This window comes from Thermobia domestica, chromosome 2, assembly GCF_964235325.1.
Source record: "Thermobia domestica chromosome 2, izTheDome1.hap1.1, whole genome shotgun sequence".
Lineage (NCBI taxonomy): Eukaryota > Metazoa > Arthropoda > Insecta > Zygentoma > Lepismatidae > Thermobia > Thermobia domestica.
The window spans coordinates 240,678,798-240,705,023 of NC_137455.1; the positions used below are offsets into that span (position 1 = coordinate 240,678,798).

A 26,226-nucleotide genomic window follows, 5' to 3' on the forward strand; every position below is an offset into this window, starting at 1 on the left:
AGTAACCATACACGGTTTAATTCAAGCGTGACTGACTGATGTTGACTATCATCATGTGAATATTTCTATAAACAACTCTAATGCTAGACTATGAAGAGCAAAATATTTTTCATTTACACCTGTAAATATGTGTGTTCAGAATTTTTTATGAGTGATGGCCTTGAAAATACAAAGGCAGATTCCTTGAGCAGATATGTTTCTAGTCGGAGAAAGTTGCCAGGGAACGGCGACGAAGATACTCTTTTCTTAAAACTGAGATAAAAACCAAGGAGGAAGAACAGAATGAAATACAAATTAGCACGCATCCAAGAATTACTTGTGTGACTACTAGGAAAAAGAATCAGAACATGATGATCTCTTCTGCAACAAGGTTCTAAGAAATTATGTAAATTATGTGCATATCCAAGAAGCATTCAGCAAATACATATCGGTTGACTTGTTAAGGAAGTGTATTATATCATTGAATAAGTGCCATCTCATGTTGGCTGATATTGATTGAGATAGTGTGTGAGAGAGTTTGTAAGTATGTGCATGTGTTCGACTGATAGCACATAAATATAGGCTTAAATAAAGTTCTATATCTCGCTTACCAATTAAGTTGTTTAGATGGGATAAATTGCATCGTGTACAGTAAAGAAAGTTCTAATTTTCATGTTAATAATTGTTTTTGTAAAGTTGAAGATAAAGGAAAAAAATATGTCATAAAGGAGATGTTCCAAAAGTGTCCAATTTTTCCGTTTGCGTTGCGTGCATACAATTCGGTGTGGGAAGAGGTCGTGGCTAAGATCTTCACATATAAATAATAGTTGTCATAGCTCATCGGGAACATGGTCAAAAATGGATCAACAATCCAATTGAAATGCCCACAAGGCGCGTATATTTTTGACATTTTTGTAGATCGCCCAAAAGTGGAGGCGCGCTCCGTTGGGATTTTATGGAAGTGAGACTACACATTGAGCTCTATGTGCACTGTGAATTTCATCGCACTCAAGCCTGCGGAACAGGGAAACAAGTCGGGTCAAAATCAGCTTGATATGAGGCAAACACCTTATCTTGTTCTTGCACATATCAAGGCAGAGTAATCGGTTAAAGTACTTAATGATGAACAAATTCCCGGGAAAATATTTTTCGAGAATCTTCCTTGGGAAGATTCCATAAAAAGGGGAATATTCCGGGAATTTACGTACAATCATAAAGAAAATTGTATTCCATTACTACATTGTGATTTCAAAATTAAATTCTTCTTTTTTTTTATCACACTATATTCATTACTGGTGTTTCCAGAGGATTCGCTAAAATGTATATTCTGAAAGAGATTCCGTTATTTTATTAATATTTTATTATATTTGGAGAGTATGTATAAATAAATATTTACTTACAAAATGTTTTATAGGAGTAAACATGTTGTGAAACATTTGTTATAGGAAGGCAAAATATTTTTACACCACTAAATAGTTTAAATTTATATGTAAGTGGATTTTCTAAACTTGACCCTACTACTGGTATTATAAACAGATTAAATTTTTAAATGTTATAAACAAATTAGGTTAGGTAACTGCCGAAAAGCACATGTCTCAGCATTTTATCAACGCTTGTGCATACTGATTATGTCCACAATATTTGCAAGATACTGACTTATCTTTAGAATTTTGCTAATAACATTGCCACACACGACCTTTTTTCCTACCCATTTGTCGAAATTTCATGCGTTAACTCAGAAGTAAGAGAAGTTCGAGTACCTATTCAGAAATTCGAGTCAGAGACAGTAGTCTGACCAACGTCTATTACTAACGGTGGTTTGGGGTGTATTGATAGTACTTCATCTCTATTTCTACAGAAAGTTTTACATTACTTGACAAACTGGTTTCTTTTCATCATTTGTAAAATAGTACTTCGCAACTTTCTAAGTGCAAATGGAAATGGAACTTAAAAAGTACAGTCAACGAATTTTATTTTTTAACCTCCAAATTATTTAAAACCTAGAAGTAAATGATAATAAACTAAAATAAAGTAATTAGTCATATGGTTCTTATAATTTGAAAAAAAAAGTAAAGAAATGGAAATAAATTCTCTCCTGGGAATTTATATGCCAGGGGCAAGAACCCGGAATATTTACATTTTTATTTTCCTTTCCATTGGGAATATTCCCACTGTCCATCACTAAAAGTACTGCCACTTACGTTTTATACGATCTTGCTCGGCAAGGGGACGATTGCATTACAGGATACTTTTGTCAATGTGCAAATGGAGCACACACAGTTGTATGGTGTGCCCATATCATGCTCATTATTTGGTGCTTAGAAATGAGAGAAGAAATTGCACCCCGTACGAAGATATCGGCATTCTTTGATGATTTATTTTATTCACAAGAACACAAATGTATGCTCTTAAGCGATAACGATGAACCATTCCGGTCAGAGGATGAGGGAATCGTGAATTGAATACGTTTTCCATATTATGCATAACACATTGCATCGTACATAATAACCACCTCAACTGCCTGAGCGGTACTGGGAGTAATGGTAACCTTGTAGTTCGCCTCAGGTAACACATCAATCATTTTATACCTTTCAATACCACGTGTTACGCTAGTGCAATGATCATTCTTTCTGCTAACATACCTGTTCTTTTTATATGGTGCACAATGTGCGAAGTCCTAACTACCACTCAATGCTACTTATTTCATCTATATCAATACCACTCAGCGGAAATACGACACACGGTTACGGTTTGCCTTATATCAAGCCAGTCTGAGCACTGGAGATGATACGTCCCCGGATTTTGACCCGATTTATTTCCGTTCCTCAGGCTCGAGTGCGATGAAATTCACAATGCTTATAGAGTTCAATTTGTAGTCTTACTTCCATAAAACCTCAACGGAGCGCGCCCCCTCTTTTGGGCGATATACAAAAAATGTGTCAAAAATATGCACGCCTTATGGGCGTTTACATTGTATTGTTGACCCATTTTGGACCATATTCCAGCTGAGCTATGACCACCATTATTTATATGTGAAGGTCTTAGGCCACGACCTCTCCCCACACCAAATTGTATGCGCGCGACGCAAACGGGAAAACTGGACACTTTTGGAACAGTTCCTTTAAAATTATTATATCTCAGTTATTAGTTAAGACATCAGGATGGAAAATTTATATATTTATAGAGTAAAGAAAGCTTTTCTACTTTTATGTCTATAATGTCTTTCGTAAAGTTAAAGACAAAAGAGAAGAAACCATAAATTTTCTAGGCGCTATGTCATATATTCTATATGTATTAAAAACCTATACTAAACAATATTGTTCAAAATGAAATTGCACAAGGATAATTAGGCGGTTATAGTAGTTAAGGCACTGTGCTAAATAATATTGATCATAGAGGACGAGACAAGACCAGAATTTTTTGAAACGAGATTAGATGCCTGCCGAAAATCTAGATGAGACAAGAAAGATCCCTGCCTTGTGCATTGAATATCGTGGAAGATACTTTGAACAGTATTTGTAAGTACAATAAAGATTGTCAAGCCAACTAGCTTTTTATTTATTCATATATTGGGAACAGTGACTTCGTACCCATCCTGCATAATTATTCCTAGCTTTCCTAAATTCTCTACTCTCCCCTTTATGTTCATTGAGAACGTTTAAAGGTCACATATGCGTGTTCTATGAATTATTTCGGTAGCACTAGATGTAAGAAAGAAACCTTAAAATATGGCATTTCATCACTCCCGAGTTAAAACTACATTTGCAGCTATAACCTTAGTTGCATTAGTAAATATTTAGAGTTTAAAAATGTAATTTTTTAAGTAATGCTTAGTAAAACACATTCACACATGCTTCCAATGTCAAGGAGAGGTTAGTAAGGCTTAGTTTGTTAGAAGAATATGAAATTGAGGGATATTAAACCTATATGATCAATCCAACGCATGTCATCTTGTGTTCCATCGTAAGAAGTTGAAGAATCGGCAGGCAACTCATCTGAAAGAAAATAGTAATTAAAGAAAACACAGATAAAGGAAAATGTAAATAATTGTAACCTAACGATGTTAATATGCGTTTATATAGTCTTTTAATGTATTACTTAACCAATAGCATATACGTACACTGTATGCGATAATATTACTTTTATCTTTAACACAATAGTTTATTCTATATTTGGAATTAGTCACCTGTTTTAATAGAAATGCTAAATAGTTTACAATAGTTATTGCCAAAACATGTATTAATTTTACGAAAAACTTCATAGTTTTGCACACATATGATGCGAATATGTTCGTTCCGTAACGAGTCGAACATGATATCACCGTTGTTGCCAAATGGACATTAGCCCGTATCTATTATGCTCTGTATGCCCATACCTTTTCATCCAATTAAGTGTCTGTTCTATATTTTAGGTACGTTTATACTCGATTTCAATCTAGACACACCAGGAATGAATGCGACCTGAGTATGTGTGAAATGTTAGAAATTACAATATGCGATTGGAAGATTAGATATTAGTTTACAAATGTCGAAGTGACGACATGTCATGAAAGATTCATTAATTAATTGAGAAGGGAATTTATAGCGACATCGGTAGCAAGAATATATGGCCCTGACAACATTACAAAACAGGAAAGCGGCCTTAACTTATTGCTCATATAAGAACTGCCACAAACAGCAGAAAAACATTGTTGTCTTTCAGAAAGAGAATTTGAGAACAGAGAGGGAAAGAAAGAATAATCAGAGTTGTCACTGGTTCGCGATTAGTTAAACATGAGTGATTAAATAATTCGGAGATTTCTCTTAACATTGATAAGACCTATTGGATTTAACTGGGTCATCCAAGAACTGTTCTCTACGCAAGAACAAGAATGTGTAATAATTTGTCTTGACAAGTCACCGATATTTGATGCACAGAATATTGACCAGTGATCATAACTGCAACAATCCAAGTAACGAGGTAACATTCCTTGAAGACTACAGCACTTACCATACAAAAGTAAAAACTTTCTGAAAGTTGCTTATGGGAAACTTGTGCGTTTGATTCAAATATGTACCAGTCATAATAGTTTCCAAAATCAAAGTACAGTAGAAACTCGATTAACCGTCACCCTCGTGACCGGGACCATAACGGTTAAGCGAATAGACGGATAACAGAAATATCGTTATAAACCTCTACAGTAAGTAGATTTAAAAGGTTCTGGAAGAAATAAATAACCTTATACAAGCGAATAATACATGTTTGTACTGTATTTAAATTACTGTACTGTACTTATATACAAGAGTAACACTGGACTGGTAGTGAAATAACCACACATTTAAAAATAATCTGTCATATTCTTCTGCTTCTTCGAACGTCGAGCTTTTTGTGCGGCAATGTTGCGTATTTTTCTAAGAAGAAGTATCTGCGTGGCATTCACTTCCTCTTGTCTCTGAAACCAGTCGATGCACTGGGTTAACATTTTTTCGGCTTCGGAGTGGCTAGTGGCTGGTCATTGCTCAGTTTCAGGTTCTTCATCCCCGTCGTCAGCTTCGTCATTGGCATGCAGAACATTAGATATAATTTCGTCGTCACTCAAAAGTTGAAAACCTCCATCCATTTTATCGCATTTTAACCAGGTTGTTATTTCTTCTGTCGTTAAAGTTTCCCTGTCCAATCCGTTATTGCAAAGTTGCACAATTTCCTCAACGCTAACCGTATCATCAGTAGGAAGTTCAGGTTCAGCTTCAGCTTCAGATTCAGGCCAAACCTTATTCCACCCATTTTTCAGTCTTGAATCTTTAAGATTCGCCCACGCACTGGCAAGATTAAATATAGCATCTTTAATGTTGTAGGTTTTCCAAAATTTCTTAACTGTCGTTGCATCGTCAGATGACAGCAAACTTTCAATGAAACTTTTTCTGTACCGACGCTTCATGTTTTCAATATCCTGGTCCGTAGGTTCAATGAGAGGAGTTGTGTTGGCTGGAAGGAAGAGACACGTTATTTTACCATCGTCACTTTTAAGTTCATCAAAGGGGTGTGATGGAGCCTTGTCCATAATGAGAAGTGCTTCCTGCGGCAACTTCAACTTGGCGAGATGAGCTCTAACTTGCGGTACAAACACTTTGTGAAACCATTCCGCAAAAATGGTTTGGTCCATCCAAGTGTTTTTGTGAATAATAATTCACAGGAAAAACATTCAAATTTAAGCTTTTAAATGCGCGTGGCTTTTTTGATTTACCAATCACTGCTAAGGGTAACCTATGCTTGCCAGTTGCAATCGCACAGACCATTGCAGTTATGCGATCTTTCTGGACCTTAAAGCCTGGTGCTGTCTTTTCTGAAAGTGATGCCAGTGTCTTTTGCGGCAAAGCTTTCCACTTGAGCCTGGTTTCGTCGCAGTTGTACACTTGTTCTCTCACAAGTTTAAGAGCAGTAATTTTTGCCTGAAACTCTTCTCTGAAGTCTTCTATGACTGCTCTGTTTGAACTAAGTTTCTCGCCACTTATGTCCAGTTTTCGAATGCCGTGATGAAACTTAAATTTATCAAGCCAACCCATGCTAGCTTTAAAGTTAGGATCCCCATCTAACTTTTTATTAAGTTCGATTACTTTTGTCATTATAATTGGCCCTGAAATTGGGATTCCTTGGCTTCGAGCTTGAATAAACCACTGATACACAGCATTATCGAGTTCTTAATATCTAGCAGGTTTCATAGTTTCACGAGTTTTTACATCTCCATCGGTACTCTGCATTTTTGACACATGCTGCTCAATCTTTTTGGCACCCCGTTTCATGTCGTTCTACCAACGGTCGTTCTACCAACATCATAAATCAGCGCGATACTTATTGCAGTTTCGCCCTTCCTCAAACGTTTAATAATTTCGAGTTTTTGGTCAAGTACTAACACGACTCGTTTTTCGTTTTCAGCCATCTTCCAAGCATAACAATCAACATTAAGTTGATAAGGAGTATGTACACACTGTACGCTTTGTAACAGTACTCGTACTGTACACACTAAATTTGCGTGCCAACTCAAGGTGTCCAGGAAACTGACAATAACTGATTGAGTTACCAAAACATTAGGAGTGGGTCGGGGCCTACGAAAGGGTGGGGGTGGGGATTTTCCGCGTTCAAAACAATGGGCAGTCGCGTTCAATAACAACGGACTAAAAAAATAGTCATGACGTCAGAGAAAATTAAACTTTCATTTAAACAAAGAATTTTCAATTTTACTAGATATTTATGGAAGCGTATCTAATCAGCAATTCTCTTAAGAAAATCTTAGACACAAACCTCCAGTTTACTAACTTTTATATCCCTTATTCCATTGTATATCTGTACTAGCTAATCCTATTGGGGATGATGTCTCGCTCTCCGCTTGTTCCAAGGGCAATCCCGCTCCAGATAGTAATGCACTAGAGTAATGCATTTTGGTCTCCTTTTTTTAAAATGTTTTTTTTTTAATAAATATTCATCACAGCTTATAATGATTGAACAGGACCAGAGTAAACCGTATTCCTTCCATGTTACACTAATATAGGTTCGTCTTGAAAATAATTCATAACAGTTTGGAATTTAATTTCTGGCATCTTGAGTGTTTCAAGTCCATGCTTTTCTCCATAAGAGTTTCAGTACTGTACCAAGTTTTTGTGTGGAAACTAGCATGACCGAAAGTGACGCATGACTATTCCAGTCCATTTCGCTTACACTTTATTCCGTGCTCTGTACGGCGCACGGCGTCAATTACGGCACATTTAAAGTACAGTACTGCTCGGAGCAGTGACGGATAACAGAGATTGACGGTTAATCTTGTTTCTACTGTACTACAACTTGTCATATTTAACTTCATTAATAATCCAACAAATTTTCTGGTTGGTAGATGGAGAGAATAATCAAGATGTTCCACATGACAAATTTGCTAATCCAGGGCAGTAATGCAATGAAGAATCTATGGGTATATTAATCGTGTAGCCATCTAATATTTTCACAGTCAAGCATATACTTAAGTTTACGAAGGACCTGGGTATATACTGATGATTGAATATTTACTTTCCTTATTTGCTTTATGGTCATTGTTTTCAACTGTTGGAAATAAACTAAACTAACTAACTAACTCTATGGCCTATGGAACCCGGAGGTTCAATGCCACGTTCACAAAAGCTCTCCACTGACTTCAATCCTTAGCTAATTGGATCCAGTTTCTAGTTTGTATTCCTATCTCTGCGAGATCCATCTTAACATTGTCCTCCCATCTGCGCCTACGTCTTCCTAATGGTCGTTTTCCGATTTGTCTTCCAGTCAAGACTTTGAACGCGTTTCTACTTTCTTCCATTCTAGCTACATGACCTGCCCACCTAAGCCTCCTAGACTTCACGACCCTAACAATGTTGGGTAAACCATATAAATTATGTAGTTCCTCGTTATGAAGTTTCCGCCATTCCCCATTCCCGTCCCTCTTGGGTCCGAATATTCGTCTAAGGATCTTGTTCTCAAACACTTTCAGTCTATGTTCTTCCCTCAGAGTAAGTGACCATGTTTCGCAGACATACAGAACAACAGGCATAATTATCGTTTTGTATATTTTAAGCTTCAAATTTCTCGACAGAATTCGCGACGACAAGAGATTTTGAACTGAATAGTAACACGAATTCCCTGCTTTTAGTCGACATTTAATTTCTTCGCGAATATGATTTTTCTCTGTTAATATTGATCCTAGATATTTGAAAGTATTCACTTTATCAAAAGTATTATTTAATATTTTAACGCATCCATAATTTGCTGTATTCCGGTCCCGACGCACTTCCATGTATTTAGTTTTCTCTGCATTTACTTCTAAACCCATGTCCCTGCAGGCGTTTAATAAGATCTCTGCATTTCTTTCTATTGTTCTCCTATCATCCCCTACTAAATTTACATCATCAGCATATGCCATAACCTGGTGAATACCGTTCAACTCTAGGCCCTGGTTGCTATCTTTGATTTTCCTTATAGCGTATTCCAGAACGAAGTTAAATAATAATGGCGACAACGCATCTACTTGTTTCAGGTCATTTTGGACGTGAAAGCTCGTGGAAAAAAATTTTCCTACCCGGGTTTTACTTTGGGATTCATTTAAACATATCTTAATTAATCTAATTAGCTTTCTCGGTATTCCAAGTTCTGCAAGAACATTGTATAATGTTTCTCTCCTAACCGAGTCGTACGCCTTTCTAAAATCAATAAATAGTTGATGTACCGGGGTATTGTATTCCCATTTTTTTTTCGAGTATTTGGCGAATGATAAATATTTGGTCGATAGTTGATCGATTTCGTCTAAATCCGCATTGATAATCTCCAATAATTTCATCTGCGTATGGGGTCAGTCTTGCTAACAGAATATTTGAAAGGATTTTATAGGATGTTGACAGAAGAGAAATGCCTCGATAATTATTACAGTCAGTTTTGTCACCCTTCTTCTGAATTGGAACAATGATTGATTCTTTCCACTCTTGTGGCAATTCTTCCTTGTTCCAGATAAGGAGAATGAGATTGTGTATCTTGTTCCACAATTTTTCGCCTCCAGCTAAAATTAACTCAGCCGGAATTTCATCTACACTCGGAGATTTGTGTTTCTTTAATTTCTTTATAACGGTTTCCACTTGTGTTCGGTTGGGTTCTGGAATATATGGTTCTGCGGTGTGTGTCACCTTTTCTCCACGCACAGTATTTTTTGGTTGCGTGTTAAGCAAATCGTCAAAGAAATCTTTCCATCTATTTAAGATGCTATCCGCATCAGTGAGAACTGTACCGTCAGATTTCTTTAATATATAAGCACGAGGTTGATAGCCTTTCTTAAATTCGTTGATTCCCTTATACATGTCCCGGATGTTTTTATTTTTACTATTATCTTCAAGTTCCTTAATTTTAGCTTTCAGAAAATCGCGTTTCTTTGTTCTAAAAGTTTTGGAAGTTTCCCGCCTGATATCTGCGAAATTTTGTGTAGTTATTTGATTCGGATTTTGTAGCCAGCGTAATTTTGCCTGTTTTCTCTTCTCTGCTAGTTTAATGCATTCCTGGTCAAACCATGGTTTGTTCCTACGTATTTCCGCGTGTCCTAATTTTTCTTTTGCTGAAATTTTAATGCTATCTCTAATTTCAATCCAGGTATCCTCAACACTAGTGCACTCCGAATCATCTATAGCCGAGAATCTATTCGAAACTTCAATCTGGTATTTCTCTCTTACCTGGCTCTCTTCTAATTTCTTCAAATTGAATCTCTCCGTTTTCGGACAATGAATATTACCTTTATTCAACGATAACCTCTCTCGTATTATCGCTGCTACCAGGCAGTGGTCAGTGTCACAATTAGCCCCTCTAAACGACAGGACATCAATTATGCTAGATTGCCTTCTTCTATCTACTAAAACGTGATCAATTTGATTATGTGTTTTTCCGTCTGGTGATGTCCAAGTGTATTTTTGAGCGTCGCGATGTGGGAATTTTGTACTCTTCACAATTAGGTTTTTGGACGTTGCAAAGTTCACGAGTCTAACACCGTTGTCATTACTTTCCTTATGCAGACTTTCGTTCCCTATAATCGGTTTGAAAATATCCTCTCGTCCTACCTTCGCATTGAAATCCCCTAATAGAATTTTCATATGGTATTTTTCATATGGTATCGCTGGAGTTGGTGAAATATCCGTTCCACTTCTTCGTAAAAACTGTCTTTTATATCGTCATCCCTATCTTGAGTTGGGGCATGTACATTTAAAACCATAATATCACACCACCGTTCCTTAAGAGTAATAAAAGAAAGTCTATCAGTAACAAATTCAACCCGTTTAATTGCTGGTAATATACGTTTATGAACGAAAAACCCTGTTCCTAACTGGTGATTTTTGTTTCCTTCCCCGTAAAAGAACGTAAAATTTCCGGAATTCTCAGATCCATTTCCTTCCCACCTAACTTCTTGAACTCCTACTACGTCCATCCCGTGTTTCTCTAACTCACTCGTTACGGATTTTAACGCGCCTGCCCTATAAAGACTCCTAATATTCCATGTTCCAAATCTCATGTCCATTTTCTTTTGCTGAGGTCGTGCCAAGTTATCAGTCCTTGTCCGAGGCTTTTGTGAATATTTCTGAACAAGTGCTTTTTTTTTTTTTTTTTTTTTTTTTTTTTTTTTTTTACAGGATGAGGTTGTTGGCCGTACCCAAACCCCCAAACTGGAGAACCACTCCTAGTCGGCTGTCCGCGACTGCTTATTCAGTATATTCGCAGCTAACCTCTATATCTAGGGGCCCTCTCCTCGATCCGCAACCTGAGGACGCGCCATGCCGTGGTGACAGGAACGCAACTGTTGGAAATAAGGAAAATATATTTCTATATGTAAATGATTTAACCTTTCCTTTGGGAGATATTATTTGGGAGATTTTTTCCCGTTGCAATGGTAGCCATGTGTTTCAGGAATGGAATCAAAAGGAAACAAATTATTTTGCTATTAGTGGATTTTCTAGTGGTATCCCGTGTGCAATTTAACGGCAGAGTATTGTGGATGGTATCATTTTGTTCCTTATAAGGTAGGGAATGAGAAAAGTGATGGTTGACATATCAGACCCTTGACTGGGTGGGGAATGGGTGGTGGGGGGGAAATTATGAGTCATCGTTCGCTTAACCCCTTATAACTTCGCTCTTAATCATTCGATTTTAATTTTCTTTCTTTCTTTCTTTCTTTTTCTTTTTTTTTAAGAAAGGTCTAAGTACGTTGTACACATTATGTTATTAGCACTTTTACGAAAATGTAACCGTTTGGGTTATTTCTTTTAAAAAAATGATTTTCTTAAGAAAAAATATTTTATTTGACAAAATAATAATTTTTGTACTGCTTATTTATGCCAAACAGCTAAATTTATAAAAGAAGCATGAATACGAATAAATTTTTGTTTTCAAAATCGTTGTTATATAAAACGTAAGGAAAAGAACAGTATACAACATCTAATATTTCACTCATGAGAAGCAATTAATATATTTTTTAATTATCATCACACCTGTTCCTACAATTTATTATATTATGTGATCTATATTCATAGTAATTCTGTAGATGATCATAAGTATTTTAGAAATATATTTTAATTATCGTGCAGAGGCCGATTTAGGGAATGCGATCGGGGCGATAGCCCCCCTTCCCAGAAGAGAAAACTTTATTTTATATATAAATAAAGCAAATCCTAGAGTTTGGAGCTTTTAAAAATGACTGTAAGTAGCAGTATTACAACCCACCGCCCCTCCAGAATTCCGTCCTGGATCCGCCCCTGTTATCATGGAATATGTATTCCAGTCATGTGTCTTTTATTATATTCGTTTACTGAAAAATAAAGGATACCCTTCTTCTGGTGTGAATCCACACGTTAATCATCGGGACACTTCCAGAATACGAAGTTGTCCCTCTTACTTCAATTTTCGTAACCTTAATTTTTCTTAATATTTTAATATACACTACACTACACTATGAGACCTCATTCAGAATGCACTAAGAAAAAACAAGAAACGGTTAAAAGGGAGACAAAGGAAACACACAAACACTTCCTGATTTCCGTTCCTTCACGTCACCTGGATTTTACGCTGTTCAACCGATCGGTAGCAGATCCAAAGACGAACGGAATGGTTCATAAAAGAATAGAATAAGAAGTCCTCAATCGAGTTATGACAGTGCAATGTTTCTTTTTGTTTCTCCAGAGATTATTTCCTTCGCATTATCCTAGTAACAGATTCTATATCTGCGTAGTCCGCTTCGAGGTACCCATCTCATAACCGTGATTCAAGTTAATCGCTCAAAAGGAATATTAAGATTTAAGATTTATTGATATATAACACAACAGGCACAGGCCTAATTACAGTGTTACATAGTATATACGTTATATAAATTATATAGGTTAACAAAACTATTGGCAACATTCGGCCTACAGAATTTATAGACTTCTTAAAAGTATTTACATCCATTGCCAGTACATCAAGGTTGAAATTTTCTTTAACTAACCTGTTGTAGGTTGCACTAACTCTCCATATAGGAGATCTCCTTAAGACGTTTGTTTTCGCTGTCATACAAAAAAAATGTATTTTTCGAAACAGTGCGCAATTTAGTGGATGGTACTTGGATACATATTTGTTCGTTAAGATCAGGACAGTCTATTTTGCCATGAAAGATTTTGTGTAAAAATAATAAATCAATATTTCCTGATCCTGAGTTCTAATGTTTAGAATTTAAAATTTTCAACAAGGTTAATGTAGCTTTCAAATTTTGGGTAGAATTTTGTTTCCTTAAGTGTAAGAAGCCTTAAAAACTTATTTTGAGTACGCTCATTCAAGAATGAGTATTTCTGTATATTAGGTTTCCATATGTTACTACAATATTTTAATTTCGACCTGACGTATGCAGAATACAGCACAATTAAAGTGTGATCATTTTGGAAATCTTTACTGACTCGATAAATATATCCAAGATTTTTGTAGGCTTCTTTGCTAATAGTTTCAATGTGTTGAATAAAGGATAATTTTGAATAAAAAATAACTCCCAAATCCCTTATAAAATCAAGCTTTTTCAGTTTTTCCCCTAATATTTAATAATTATATTGAACATATTTTTCTTTTCTACTGAATGTTAAATAACTGCACTTACGAACATTTAACTTAAATTTATTGTTTTTACACCAAATTTCAAGATTTTGTAAGTGACTCTGAAGTTCTAAACAGTCCTGAATTGTTTAAATTCTGTTGAATATTTTAAGGTCACCAGCAAAGAGTAGATTTCTAGAAAATTGAAAGCACTCAGGAAGATCATTTACCGCCAAAGTGAAAAGTAGAGGTCCCAGATTCGAGCCTTCAGGGACTCCAGATGTTGCATTATGATACAGTGCAGTTTGTTTACGATTTTGAAGGTAGGAAGCAAAGTATTGCAGAGTTGATTTCGAGAAGTTAAAGGATGCCAGTTTGTTTAAGAGAATGTCATGGTCAATGACGTCAAATGCTTTAGAAAAATCAGTATATATGACATCTACTTGTCCTTGCTTGTCAAGTTCCTTCGAAATGTAGTCTGCTATTACTGCTAGATTTGATACAATAGATCTGTCCTTCAGACATCCATTTTGACTGACAGATAATGCAGGTTTAACATGATCCATTATTCGCTTATGTAGTATATACTCATACACCTTGACAAACGCAGATAAGATAGAAATTGGTCGGAACTGTTCAACGTTACTAGCTGAGTTCGTTTTGGGTATTGGACACACACTAACTCCTTCTATTTTTCAGGAAAGGTACATGTTTTTTTTATAAATAAATTAAATATAATATTCAGAGGTTGTGAGAATATATCTGAACACGATGTACGTTGGGATCCAAACTGGGCCACTTGCTGTTTTCGATTTCAACTTCCTTATTGCTTCTTTTATTTCTTTTTACACATACGTAGATACTTCTCTTAAATATGCTATAAAAGATCGAGGACAAGGTAATGTTCCTGTCATGTACAAGATAGAATCCCACATAATTATAAAAAAATATTCCTTTCAAAAAACTTCTTTCTCATGATAAAAACAAGGACAGACTAACGGAGGTTTTCAGTACTTCTGTAGTGAGAACAAGCTTGGACAATGGGAAAAATATTGTAGTGTCGTAGTGGAATCAGGCTCTTACAACTAATCGATGTGTTTAATCTATAGTATCAACATAAGAAGAGGCTGATACAAAACTCATGTTACATGCAATCTTCGCAAGTTTGAATGGAGCACAAGATATTTTCTCCCGATACTGATGTCCTAGTACTAAAGGCGAATTTCTACCTTCAACTTCAACAGGATATCTAGTTTCTTGTCTTAGGAGCTAAAACACATGAGATTTCTGTTCGTATGATATACCAAGCGTTAGGTACCAAACGACCTCATGCTTTGACTAGATTGCTTTCTCTCACACGGAATAATATCACCAGATCATTTTATTGTAAAACGAAAACAAGTTTCTTTAATACATTTATGAACGCAGTAGTAGTGGCCGACGTATATTGCGCCGTCAGCAAAAATTTTTGTGACGTCATAGGTCAAAGGTCAATGGCCTTGGCCCGGGGTCAATAACCTACGGGTACTTAGGACCACCACTTCTAAAATTTGGCAGGGGTACCTAGGCCAACCCCCTAAATTTTGGCAGGGGTACATAGGACCATTCCTTAAATTTTGGAAATTGCCAAATTAAAAATTTGGTGTGGTAGCCTAGGACCTCTATTAGTAGTGGGGGTCTATGTCGTTCCCTTTCATGGGTAAAAAATGGCCAAAAATTCACATTTCGCGGGTTTTTTTACCTAATTTATCCCCTTTGATGAGGTGTTATTACCTTATATAGTTACATGGACGTATACAGGGGCCCATTCCCTTTCATAAGATATGGGTATATTGGGGGTACCTTGGCCCACCCCTTAAACTTTAGAAATTGCCCAATTTAAACATTTGGTACTATAGTATTGGACCCTAATATATATTTTCATAAATTTGGGTGGCCCACCTCGTTCCCTTTAAAGGGTACACATTTGCCAAATTTTAGTATATCCACGTGTTTGGATTTCGGCCCCAATTTTTCCCCTTTGATGAGGTCTTATTACTTTATATGGTTATATGGTCAAGTATTTTGGTCCATTTCCTATCACAAGACATGGGTATATTGATGCACCCCGGGAGAGGTACCTTGGCCCAACAATTCAATTTTGGAAATTGTCCAATTTAAACATTTGGTATTATAGTATAGAACCCTAATATAGATCACTATAAATTTGGGTGGTCCACCTTGTTCCCTTTAGGGGTACAAAATTGCCAAATTTTAGTACAACCACGTGTTTGGTTTTTGGCCCAATTTATCTCCTTTGATGATGTCCTATTACCTTATATAGTTATATAGTCATGTATAAGGAATTAATTTCCTATCATAAAAGATGGGTACATTGATACACCCCTTTAAAAATTTGGGAGGGGGTACCTTGGCTCATCCAGTTAATTTTAGAAAATGTTTAATATAAACAATTGGTATCATATTACAGGACTTCAATATATACCACTATAAATTTGGATGATCCACCTCGTTCCCTTTCACTGGTAAAGAACTACCAAATAATCAAATTTCGGAGGTTATTTCATTTTATTTCATTTGATGAGGTCTTATTACCTTATATGATTATATGGGCATGTATAGGGGTCTATTTTAAAAGATACATCGGTGCATTCATTGAAAAATTGGAAGTAATACATTGGCCTCTACCTTAAAGTTTGGAAATTGCCAAATTTAAACATTTAATATAGTACTATAAGACCCTAATATGTATTAGTATAAATTTGGTTGGTCCATTTTGTTCCCGTTTATGGATAAAAAATGTTAAAAATTCAAATTTTGGAGGTTATTGACCCTTTTGATGCGTTTTTATTATCTTATATGTATATATGAATGTGTTCAGGGGTCTATTTATTTCTTAAGATATAGATTCATCGATGCTTCCATCTTAAAATTTGAAAGAGGTACATTGCCTCACCCTGAAAGTTAGGATATTGTCCAATTTGGTTTAATATTATAGGTTCATATAAATTTCGTTTCCTTTCATTGGTAAAAATTGTCCAAAATGTAAATTTCGGAAGTGATTATTCCCTTTCATAAGGAGGAATGTGTACAGAGGTTTATTACTTTTATATTTTTAATAAAATAATTTTGTTAAATTTTGTTGCGGTACATAGAACCATTCCTTAAATTTGGAAATTATCAAATCAGTTGGTGTCCCACTTATGGGCAACTATTCAAATTTTAAAGGTTATTGACCCATTTTATCTTTTTTGATACGGCTTTATCATTGAATGAGTACAGGATTTATTACTTTTTTCACAAGACACAGGTGTATTTATGTACCAATCTTAACTTTTGGGAGGGGTACACTTCTTATTGTCAAATTAATAATTGTTCTTAGAATTGGGTGGTATCTCATTCTTTGGGTAAATCATTGTCAAATATTACTATGATAACGTGATCTGTTATTGACCTATGATGAGATTAGGAGTCCAGGACATTGGTACATTGAAACTTTCTAGGATAATTTGAGAATTGTCAAAATGAAATTACGTCATTGGTTTTGAATATTCCCTCCAAATATAAACGTAAGCAACATGATGTATCATGTGATTGACCTTGATGAGGTAGTGTACAGGGATTCGTTTCCTTTTCAAAATTCGTGGAAATTTTCAAATAACACGTTTCTAGACACCGGTTAATTCTGCTAAGATAAACAATTGACCTAATTGAGACCTAACTACAACATGTAATTATATGATTAATTCTAAGACTTAGGTATATCGAGAGAGGTATTCTTCAAATTTGGGAATTATGATAAACAAAATTTTAGTATGAGGCGCGAAAATTGAAACAATACTTTGAACTTTAGTTAAGCTCATAGTCTAAGATCATTGGTGGTGGTTGAATTAACCTTGAATTTTAAGAAAAAAGATAGGTAACCTTATTGAATTTTATGACTCATAAACGAAAGGCAATACATGCTACAACACAAAGTGATGTAATCTGGCACTGGCAAAGTTATTGTTGATGCAATTTGATTGATTGATCACTATCTTTCATGCAATCTGATTGGTTGATCACTATCTTTCAGCAATCTGATTGGTTGATGATTTTGAAATTTTTTGCTGCATTCAGTTTTAAGTTTTGCTTAACATTTAAAAATCATGGTTTTGTTCAACATTTTGTACTCAATTATATATATGATCAAAACCGTTTATTTGTTAACCGAATAGTTAAAAAGCGGATATTGTTTGACGGTTAACCGTGAAACATGAAATCGAATAGTTAAGAACTGATAAAGTTTGGCGGAAAACCCTGAAACGTAAAATTTTAGTTTGAAAATTTGTTTGAATTTTTTATGAAGTTTTTTTTCAAAATTTTTTGGTTGAAATTTGTTAATTTTTTTTCGTTTTAAAATTTTGTTTGAAAATTTTTGTTTAAAACTTTTTGTTTAAATTTTTTGTTTGAAATTTTTGTTTGAAATTTTTTCCTTTCAAATTTTTGTTCGAATTTTTTTGTTTGAATATTTTTGAAATTTTTCGTTTCCAAATTTTGTTTATAATTTTTTGTTTGAAACCTTTTTTCAAAATTTTCTGAGAATTTTTTTCGTTTTAAATTTTTGAATTTTTTTCGTTTGAAATTTTTTTGTTTGAAATTTTTACGTTTCCAGTTTTTTCGTTTCAAAAATTTTCAAAATTTTGTTTCAAAATTTTTTGTTCGAAATTTTTGCTTGGAAAATTTTGGTTTGACTTTTTTTGTTTGCGCACTCATTAGTAAAGAACCTGAACTGTTTAGAACAAAAACATCTGGCAACACTGTGTATCACGATGCAATGGTACACGTCAGAACATGGGGTTGTATTTGAAATGAAAAAAACACAAATCATTGAAATGGATCATTTTATTACACTGCACTGGTTAATCACATACATCCATACCAGATAAAGGATCTGGATATTGTCGGTACAATGTATTTTGAACTTCTTGCGCTAGTTTGTCTTTAGCGTATAGCTTTAATTCCAGCTGAAACCTTTTAAGGCGTGTTGCAATATCAATAGGTAGAAACTCAATGTCCATTTGATCACAAATACACTGTTTATCAATACAAGTATGCCACCACGAACGATGTTGACAACCATCACAACATTTAGATACATGTTGTACAATATGCATAACACATTTCTCAAAATAGTACTTTTTCAGGAATGTACTTGTTTTGTTGCACATTTCCACTGCTTGTTTAACACACTGGATTACATTGATGAATTTGTCCCATTCCGTTTGCATTAGATACACCACGTTGCAAGGGACATGCAATGTACTCTTTTTACGTAACAGCACCATCTTCTCTTCGACGACTGTACGCAGCACCACTTCATGATTTGAGCCTGATTTGACTATGGTCACATTTAGCTCATCATGAAAATAATCATTCATTTGGTAGATTCGTGAGCATAATATTTGCCATTCTTCATAGGTCAGTTGTACACCAAATTGTTCTGTTTGCCCAATCGAATCAGGTTCAAATGTTCTAGCACTGATACTAATCATCACATGTTTTGTTTGAAATATATTTATTGGATAATAGCTTGCGAAAAGGAATTCTTTATCGTCAGAAGTACACATCTTTCCTGCTGAAACACACTTGCTCAAATGATTTCATGGGCTGAGACTGTCTTTGCTGATTTTATAGAGTTATTGCTGACGTCATTGGAAAGGAATGTGCTGAAGTTTGAATTCATGATTTCATCACAATTTCTGAAGAATCCAAATTCACTGATCCAGCTGCGTACTAAATTCAAATTGATGATTTCCACCTAAGAATCCTTTGTAACATAAAGATACAGATCCAGTATTTAAGTAACGTAACAGTTCTTGTTTTGATGCTTCCATGGGTAAATATCTTGCTGGTAAAATTATATTATCATTTTCTAGCTTCACTACGATTCTTAATCCAAACATTGTAGAGATTTTTAGCTAGCTAAGATTCTATAAGGTACATTCTGTTGTAAATCAGTAATCTTGGTAAATGATTTCATCACATCAGGTGCGAAACTGCAGACAAGTAGCCATGATGACGTTATCATGAATACTAACTCGAACGATACTTATATATGATGCAAAACTGATGACGCTGTACTGTCATGTTCTGACGTGTACTATTGCATTGTGATAAACAGTGTTGCCAGATGTTTTTGTTCTAAACAGTTCCGGCTCTTTACTAATGAGTGCACAAAAATGTCAAACCAAAATTTTCCAAACAAAAGTTTCGAACAAACAAGTTTGAAACAAAATTTTGAAAATAATTTTTGAAACGAAAAAATTTCAAACAAGAAGAATCAAACGAAAAAATTTCAAACAAAATTTTGAAACGAAAAAAATTTTCAAAAAATTTTGAAAAAAAAATTCAAACAAAAATCTTGAAAAAATTTCAAACAAAAGATTTTAAACAAAAAATTCGGAAACGAAAAATTTCAGAAGAATTTCAAACAAAAAATTTCGAACAAAAATTTGAAACGAAAAAACAAACAAACAATTTTAAACAAAAAATTTTGAAACAAAATTTTGAAACGAAAAAGAATTTAACAAACAAATTTCAAACAAAAAATTTGGAAACGAAAAAAAATTCATAAAAAATTCAAACAAAAAATTTTAAACTAAAAATTTTACGTTTCACGGTTTTCCGTCAAACTTTATCAGTTCTTAACTATTCGATTTCAAGTCTCACGGTTAACTGTCAAACATTATCCGGTTTTTAACTATGCGATTAACTAATAAACGGTTTTGATCATATTTATCAGTGAGTACAAAATGTTGAACAAACCATGATTTTTAAATGTTAAACAAAACTTAAAACTGAAATCAGCAAAAATTTGATTGATTTTGAGTTTAACGTCCCTTTTCAGCAGCGAGGCTATATGAGACGTGGACCTACTGATTAACGTGGAATCCGAACCACATGAGCTCCCGCCGGGAATCGAACCCGGGTCTCCCGCGCCAAAGACAGCAAAAATTTGAAAATCATCAACCAATCAAATTGCACGAAAGATAGTGATCAAGCAATCAGATTGCATGAAAAATAGTGATCAATCAATCAAATTGCATCAACAATAACTTTGCCTGTGTGAGATTACATCACCTTGTGATTAAATTTCAAAGTGTTGTAGCATGTTTTGCCTTTAGTCTATGAGTCATAAAATTAAATAAGGTTACCTATCTTTTTTCTTAAAATTCAAGGTTAATTCAAGCACCACCAATGATCTTAGACTATGAGCTTAACTAAAGTTCAAAATGTTGTTTCAATTTTCGCGCATCGTACTAAAATTTTGTTTATCACAATTCCCAAATTTAAAGAATACCTCTCTCGTTATACCTAAGTCTTAGAATTAATCATATAATTACATGTAGTTAGGTCTCAATTAGGTCAATTCTTTGTCTTAGCAGAACCAACTGGTGTCTAGAAACGTGTTATTTGATAACTTCCACGAATTTTGAAAAGGAAATGAATCCCTGTACACTACCTCATCAAGGTCAATCACATGATACATCATGTTGCTTATATTTATATTTGGAGGGAATATTCAAAACCAATGACGTAATTTCATTTTGACAATTCTCAAATTATCCTAGAAAGTTTCAATGTACCAATGTCCTGGACTCCTAATCTCATCATAGGTCAATAACAGATCACGTTATCATAGTAATATTTGACAATAATTTACCCAAAGAATGAGATACCACCCAATTCTAAGAACAATTATTAATTTGACAATAAGAAGTGTACCCCTCCCAAAAGTTAAGATTGGTACATAAATACACCTGTATCTTGTGAAAAAAGTAATAAATCCTGTACTCATTCAATGATAAAGCCGTATCAAAAAAGATAAAATGGGTCAATAACCTTTAAAATTTGAATAGTTGGCCGTAAGTGGGACACCAACTTATTTGATAATTCCCAAATTTAAGGAATGGTTCTATGTACCCCAACAAAATTTAACAAAATTATTTTAATAAAAATATAAAGGTAATAAACCTCTGTACACATTCCTCCTTATGAAAGGGAATAATCACTTCCGAAATTTACATTTTGGACAATTTTTTACCCATGAAAGGAAACGAAATTTATATGAACCTATATTATTAAACCTAATTAGGCAATTTCCTAAGTTTGAGGGTCAGGCAATGTACCTCTGCCAAATTTTAGGATGGAAGCATCGATGAACCTATATCTTAAGAAATAAAATAGACCCCTGAACACATTCATACATACATATATGATAATAAAACCGCACCAAAGGGTTCAATAACATCCAAAATTGGAATTTTTAACATTTTTTATCCATAAACGGGAACAAAATGGACCAACCAAATTTATACTAATACATATTAGGGTCTTATAGTACTATATTGAATGTTTAAATTTGGCAATTTCCAAACTTTAAGGTAGAAGCCAATGTACTACTTCGAATTTTTCAATGAATGCACCGATGTATCTATATCTTAAGAAATAAAATAGACCCATATACATGCCTATATAATCATATAAGGTAATAAGACCTCATCAAATGAAATAAAATGGGTCAATAACCTCCGAAATTTGATTTTTTGGTAGTTCTTTACCAGTGAAAGGGAACGCGGTGGACAACCCAAATTTATTCCGATACATGTTGAGGCCCTGTACTATGATACCGAATGCTTAAGTAGGAAAATTTCCAAATTTGAAGGGGTGGTCCAAGGTTCCCATCCCAGGGTGCCTCAATATACCTATGTTTTATGATAGGGAATGGACCCCTATACACGACCATATAACCATAGAAGGTAATAGAACTCCATCCGTCATCAAAGGGGAAAAATTTGAAACACCAAACACGTGATTATACTAAAACTTGGCAAATTTGTACCCCTTAAAGGGAACGAGGTGGACCACCCAAATTTATAAAAATATATATTAGGGTCCAGTTCTATATATATTAGGGTCCATGATACATGGTCATGATACATATTAGGGTCCTATGCTATGATACCAAATGTTTAAATTAAGCAATTTCCAAAATTGAAGGGGTGGGCCAATGTACCCTCCCAAAAATTTAAAGGGGTGCACAAATGTACCTATGTCTTATTATAGGTAATGGTCCCCTATACACGACCATATTACCATATCAGATAATAGAACCCCAACCAAGCAGATAAATAAGGTCAAAAACCAAACACGTGGTACAGTCGGCGACAGTAATAACTGGAGATTGGATACATAAGAAACGATAGAAATGATAGCAGAATAGTTTCACTCTCTGTCTGATAGTTGGACAACCAACATAACAGCAAATACGTGCCCGAAAACATAACATGCCAGGATATTCCCCCACTTGGAGGAAAAAGTATTACTATCTGAGAGCATCATTTAGAGAAACAACCACGAGATAAATCTCCAGAAATTCCATTCACATTAAGTTCAAAGAGATAGGAATTAATGCAAAGAAAACGAAAAGAATAATACGCTTCATGCAGAAACCGAAAAAGTACGGAAAGCTAAACAAAATGAGAAAAGAAGGAAAAAGGGAAAGGAAAGAGCAAAAGACATGGGAATAAATTAAATTTTAACACTTAAGGATAAACAGTGTCCGTCTTTCCCCCTACCCCCATCTTGGGTTTTCTTCCTTCATAGGATAAATCTCTTTCAGTATCAAACGCGAACATCATTTATAGTGTTTAATTCCTTGAAAAAATTTTAACTCAGTCTAGGCCGAGACTCGAACCCCAGACCTTTAGAATGAGTCTCACGCAGTATCCACTTACCTACGCAGGCTTTATCTGCTGCGTTTATAAATCAGCTATTACCCGCGCTGTTATCAAACGTGTTAAATCAGCCATTGTCTGTGAGCCACCCCAGTTCCATTTGAAGTTTAAATTTTATTAACATCACTTAGCCATCTATGGGTAGCAGTCCCCTTGCTTTCATAAAACGCATTTCTTCTGTAGATTAAAATCAAGAATAAATTAATCTGTACTCTTAGGAGCTTACTGGTGCACCAACATATCTATCCTATCTATTTATCTATCTATCTATCTATCTATCTATCTATCTATCTATCTATCTATCTATCTATCTATCTATCTATCTATATATATATATATATATATATATGTGTGTGTGTGTGTGTGTGTGTGTTGGATTGATTAAGGATTAAAAGAGCGACTTCGTAAATTTACGGAACGCGTGTTAACACAACAGTAAGGACATCTTGTAGCGTTGTTACGTAAGACACGGAGTATAAATAAAGTTTCAAAACCAGAAGTCGGAAGATATGCCGTGGGTAAGTCGATAAGATTTCTGCTTGCTGAGTGGAGAAATCCGGGTTCAAGTCGAGGCCGGTACATTTTTTTCTGTTCCGTTTAAAATACGTTTCTATATTTTTGCGTTTGAAATTGCTTTCTTTCAGTTTTTGTAGATTATCTTAAATTAGTGAAGGCCAAGTAAGTTCAGATTACATATATGTCTGCTTTATCTGTGTGTACAGTCCAGATATGGAGTGGGTCAATTGGGTCAAGATTTGTGAGTTGGTCAGTGGGTTGTGGGTCAACAGGACGTGACTCAATGTGACACACCACCTACCGTGACCTCTCTGACTCACGCTGACCCTACGTTTTAAATTTTAAGGTCTCCCTCTTTATTCGGCTTCCCTCCTTCAAGGTCTCCCTCCTTATTATTAAATTTAATGTATAGATAATTATTTAGTTGAGTTGATTTTGAGTTTAGCGTCCTTTTTTAGCAGCGAGGCTATATGAAACGGGATCTACTGATTAACATGGAATCCGAAATACTTGAGCTCCGGTTGGAATCAAACCAGGGTCTCCCACGCCACAGGTATATAATTGTGTCTTATATAGCAGTTAATATTCTTGCTATAAAGTATCAAATAACTGAACATTTGATGTAAATAAATGAGAAACCTAAAATATTGCAGATTACTGCAATTGCGATTTAATTCAATTTAAAGCATTATACATTCATATGGGTTGTTGAATTTGCTTTATAAAGATGCAGATTATGAATTATAGTATTTTTTTTCAATGAAATGAAATGAAATTAAGTTTGGCGTCCCATGCTTATGTCGGCTAGGTAAAGGAGACGGTGGTGGTGAGAAATGAATGAAAATTGTGCAACGATGTAGGTAGGAGGAAACAGGAGAATCCTGAAGAAACTAACGCACACGGTGTTTCTTCACCACAAATCTGACTTTGTGCAAGCTGGGATCGAACCAAAGACCCCATGCACTAGAGGTAAACGTTCTACCACTACGCCACCGCGGCCCTATGAAAAATACAACCATATTTATTGTCTCTCTCTCTCTCTCTCTCTCTCTCTCTCTCTCTCTCCATATATATAGGTATCAGAAGCATGAATAATTTTCATTTTTGGGGGGCGCGGTGGCTCAGTGGTAGAGCGTTCACCTCCGGTGCTTGGGGTCCCTGGTTCGATCCCAGCTCGCGCCGTTTGGACTTTGTGGTGGACAAACGCCGTGTAGTGGGTTTTCTCGTTGTTCTCCTGTTTCCTCCCATTTTCTTCATTTCACCATTTCTTTCATTTCTCATCACCACATTTCTCCTTTAGCCTAACCGGCATAACTGTGGAACGTAAACCTTAAAAATTTCCATTCAAAGCCATTACCCTTACACTTTTCTTATATGGAGAGAAGTGCTGAAACCAGAAATCGTTAATTTGAAGCACTTACAGTATAAATAGAAGGTTAAGGTAAGGAGTACAACTTGTCCTTGGGACATTAAATCGATCGAAAGAAAACTCCTCGACATCTTTTACAGTTGATGCTCTGTGAAAATCTGAAACCAGATGTATTAGTCAATTCAACCACTCCTACTTTTGATATGGTGCTGCTAGCTGTGATGATATATATACAATTGAGGGGTTGTATCCATTGCAAATACCGTTTGTCACTATCTATTACCATTTCTGTTTACCATTAGTGATAACCTTTAAAACCAGAAATGTTTAATTTGAACGTGTTTTGGATTGGATCCTCGTCGCCAAAAGTGCCTTTACATCACCGTGACGTGTATGTGACCGCGCAGTACTCCAAGGAAGGGACGGTTGTATAATAATTTGTGATTAATTTTGAAGAGTTTTTATTTTGACTAGGGAATTAACATAGCTATAGGGGGTAAAGACACAGATTTGAAGCATTAGTGCACTGTGCTTGAAGCATCAGTGCACGAAGAGATTCGTATTCTGATTTTTCTATTTATTATTTTATTTGATAAGTTAAACACAACGATATGTATCACTGATATCGCAGATCGTATTATTTTTTTAAAATCGTGTCTGTAACCTATTGTCAAAACATTCATTTCCAGACATGATGTAGAGAGAAGAGAAAGAGATACGACATCTGTAATATAGGTATGTGATTCACTAAGTAACTGTGGAAATTAGTTAAAGGACACGTAAGAGAGCGAAAAGGAGGTCTAGAAGTCTGAACTTTTTAGAAACGTCCTAGATAGGTGAAAATATAGTTAAAAATTGCAAAAGGTATCATGTAATTTATCTTTCTTTTCTTATATTCTAGTATACTTTTTCTTTCACATCCAAACATCTCTATTCAGAATTACGAGATAAAGGTGAAGAGAGAAACATTTCCATTTCAAGAATTACATCAGAAAAAATCTTTTGACT

General features: G+C 35.0%; 1 protein-coding gene across 2 annotated transcripts in view; it reads right to left on the bottom strand.

Moving 5' to 3' along the window:
• LOC145678411 (zwei Ig domain protein zig-8-like) overlaps positions 1-26,226 on the bottom strand; it is a 998,947-nt gene that overhangs the window by 322,002 nt on the left and 650,719 nt on the right. Inside the window, exon 4 of one of the 2 annotated variants that reach the window (XM_081748532.1) lies at positions 3,903-3,974. The exons of the other annotated variant lie outside the window; for it this stretch is intronic. Coding sequence (XP_081604658.1) covers positions 3,903-3,974 — 72 coding nt within the window. The remainder of the gene's footprint in view (positions 1-3,902; positions 3,975-26,226) is intronic. 2 annotated transcript variants of the gene reach the window in all.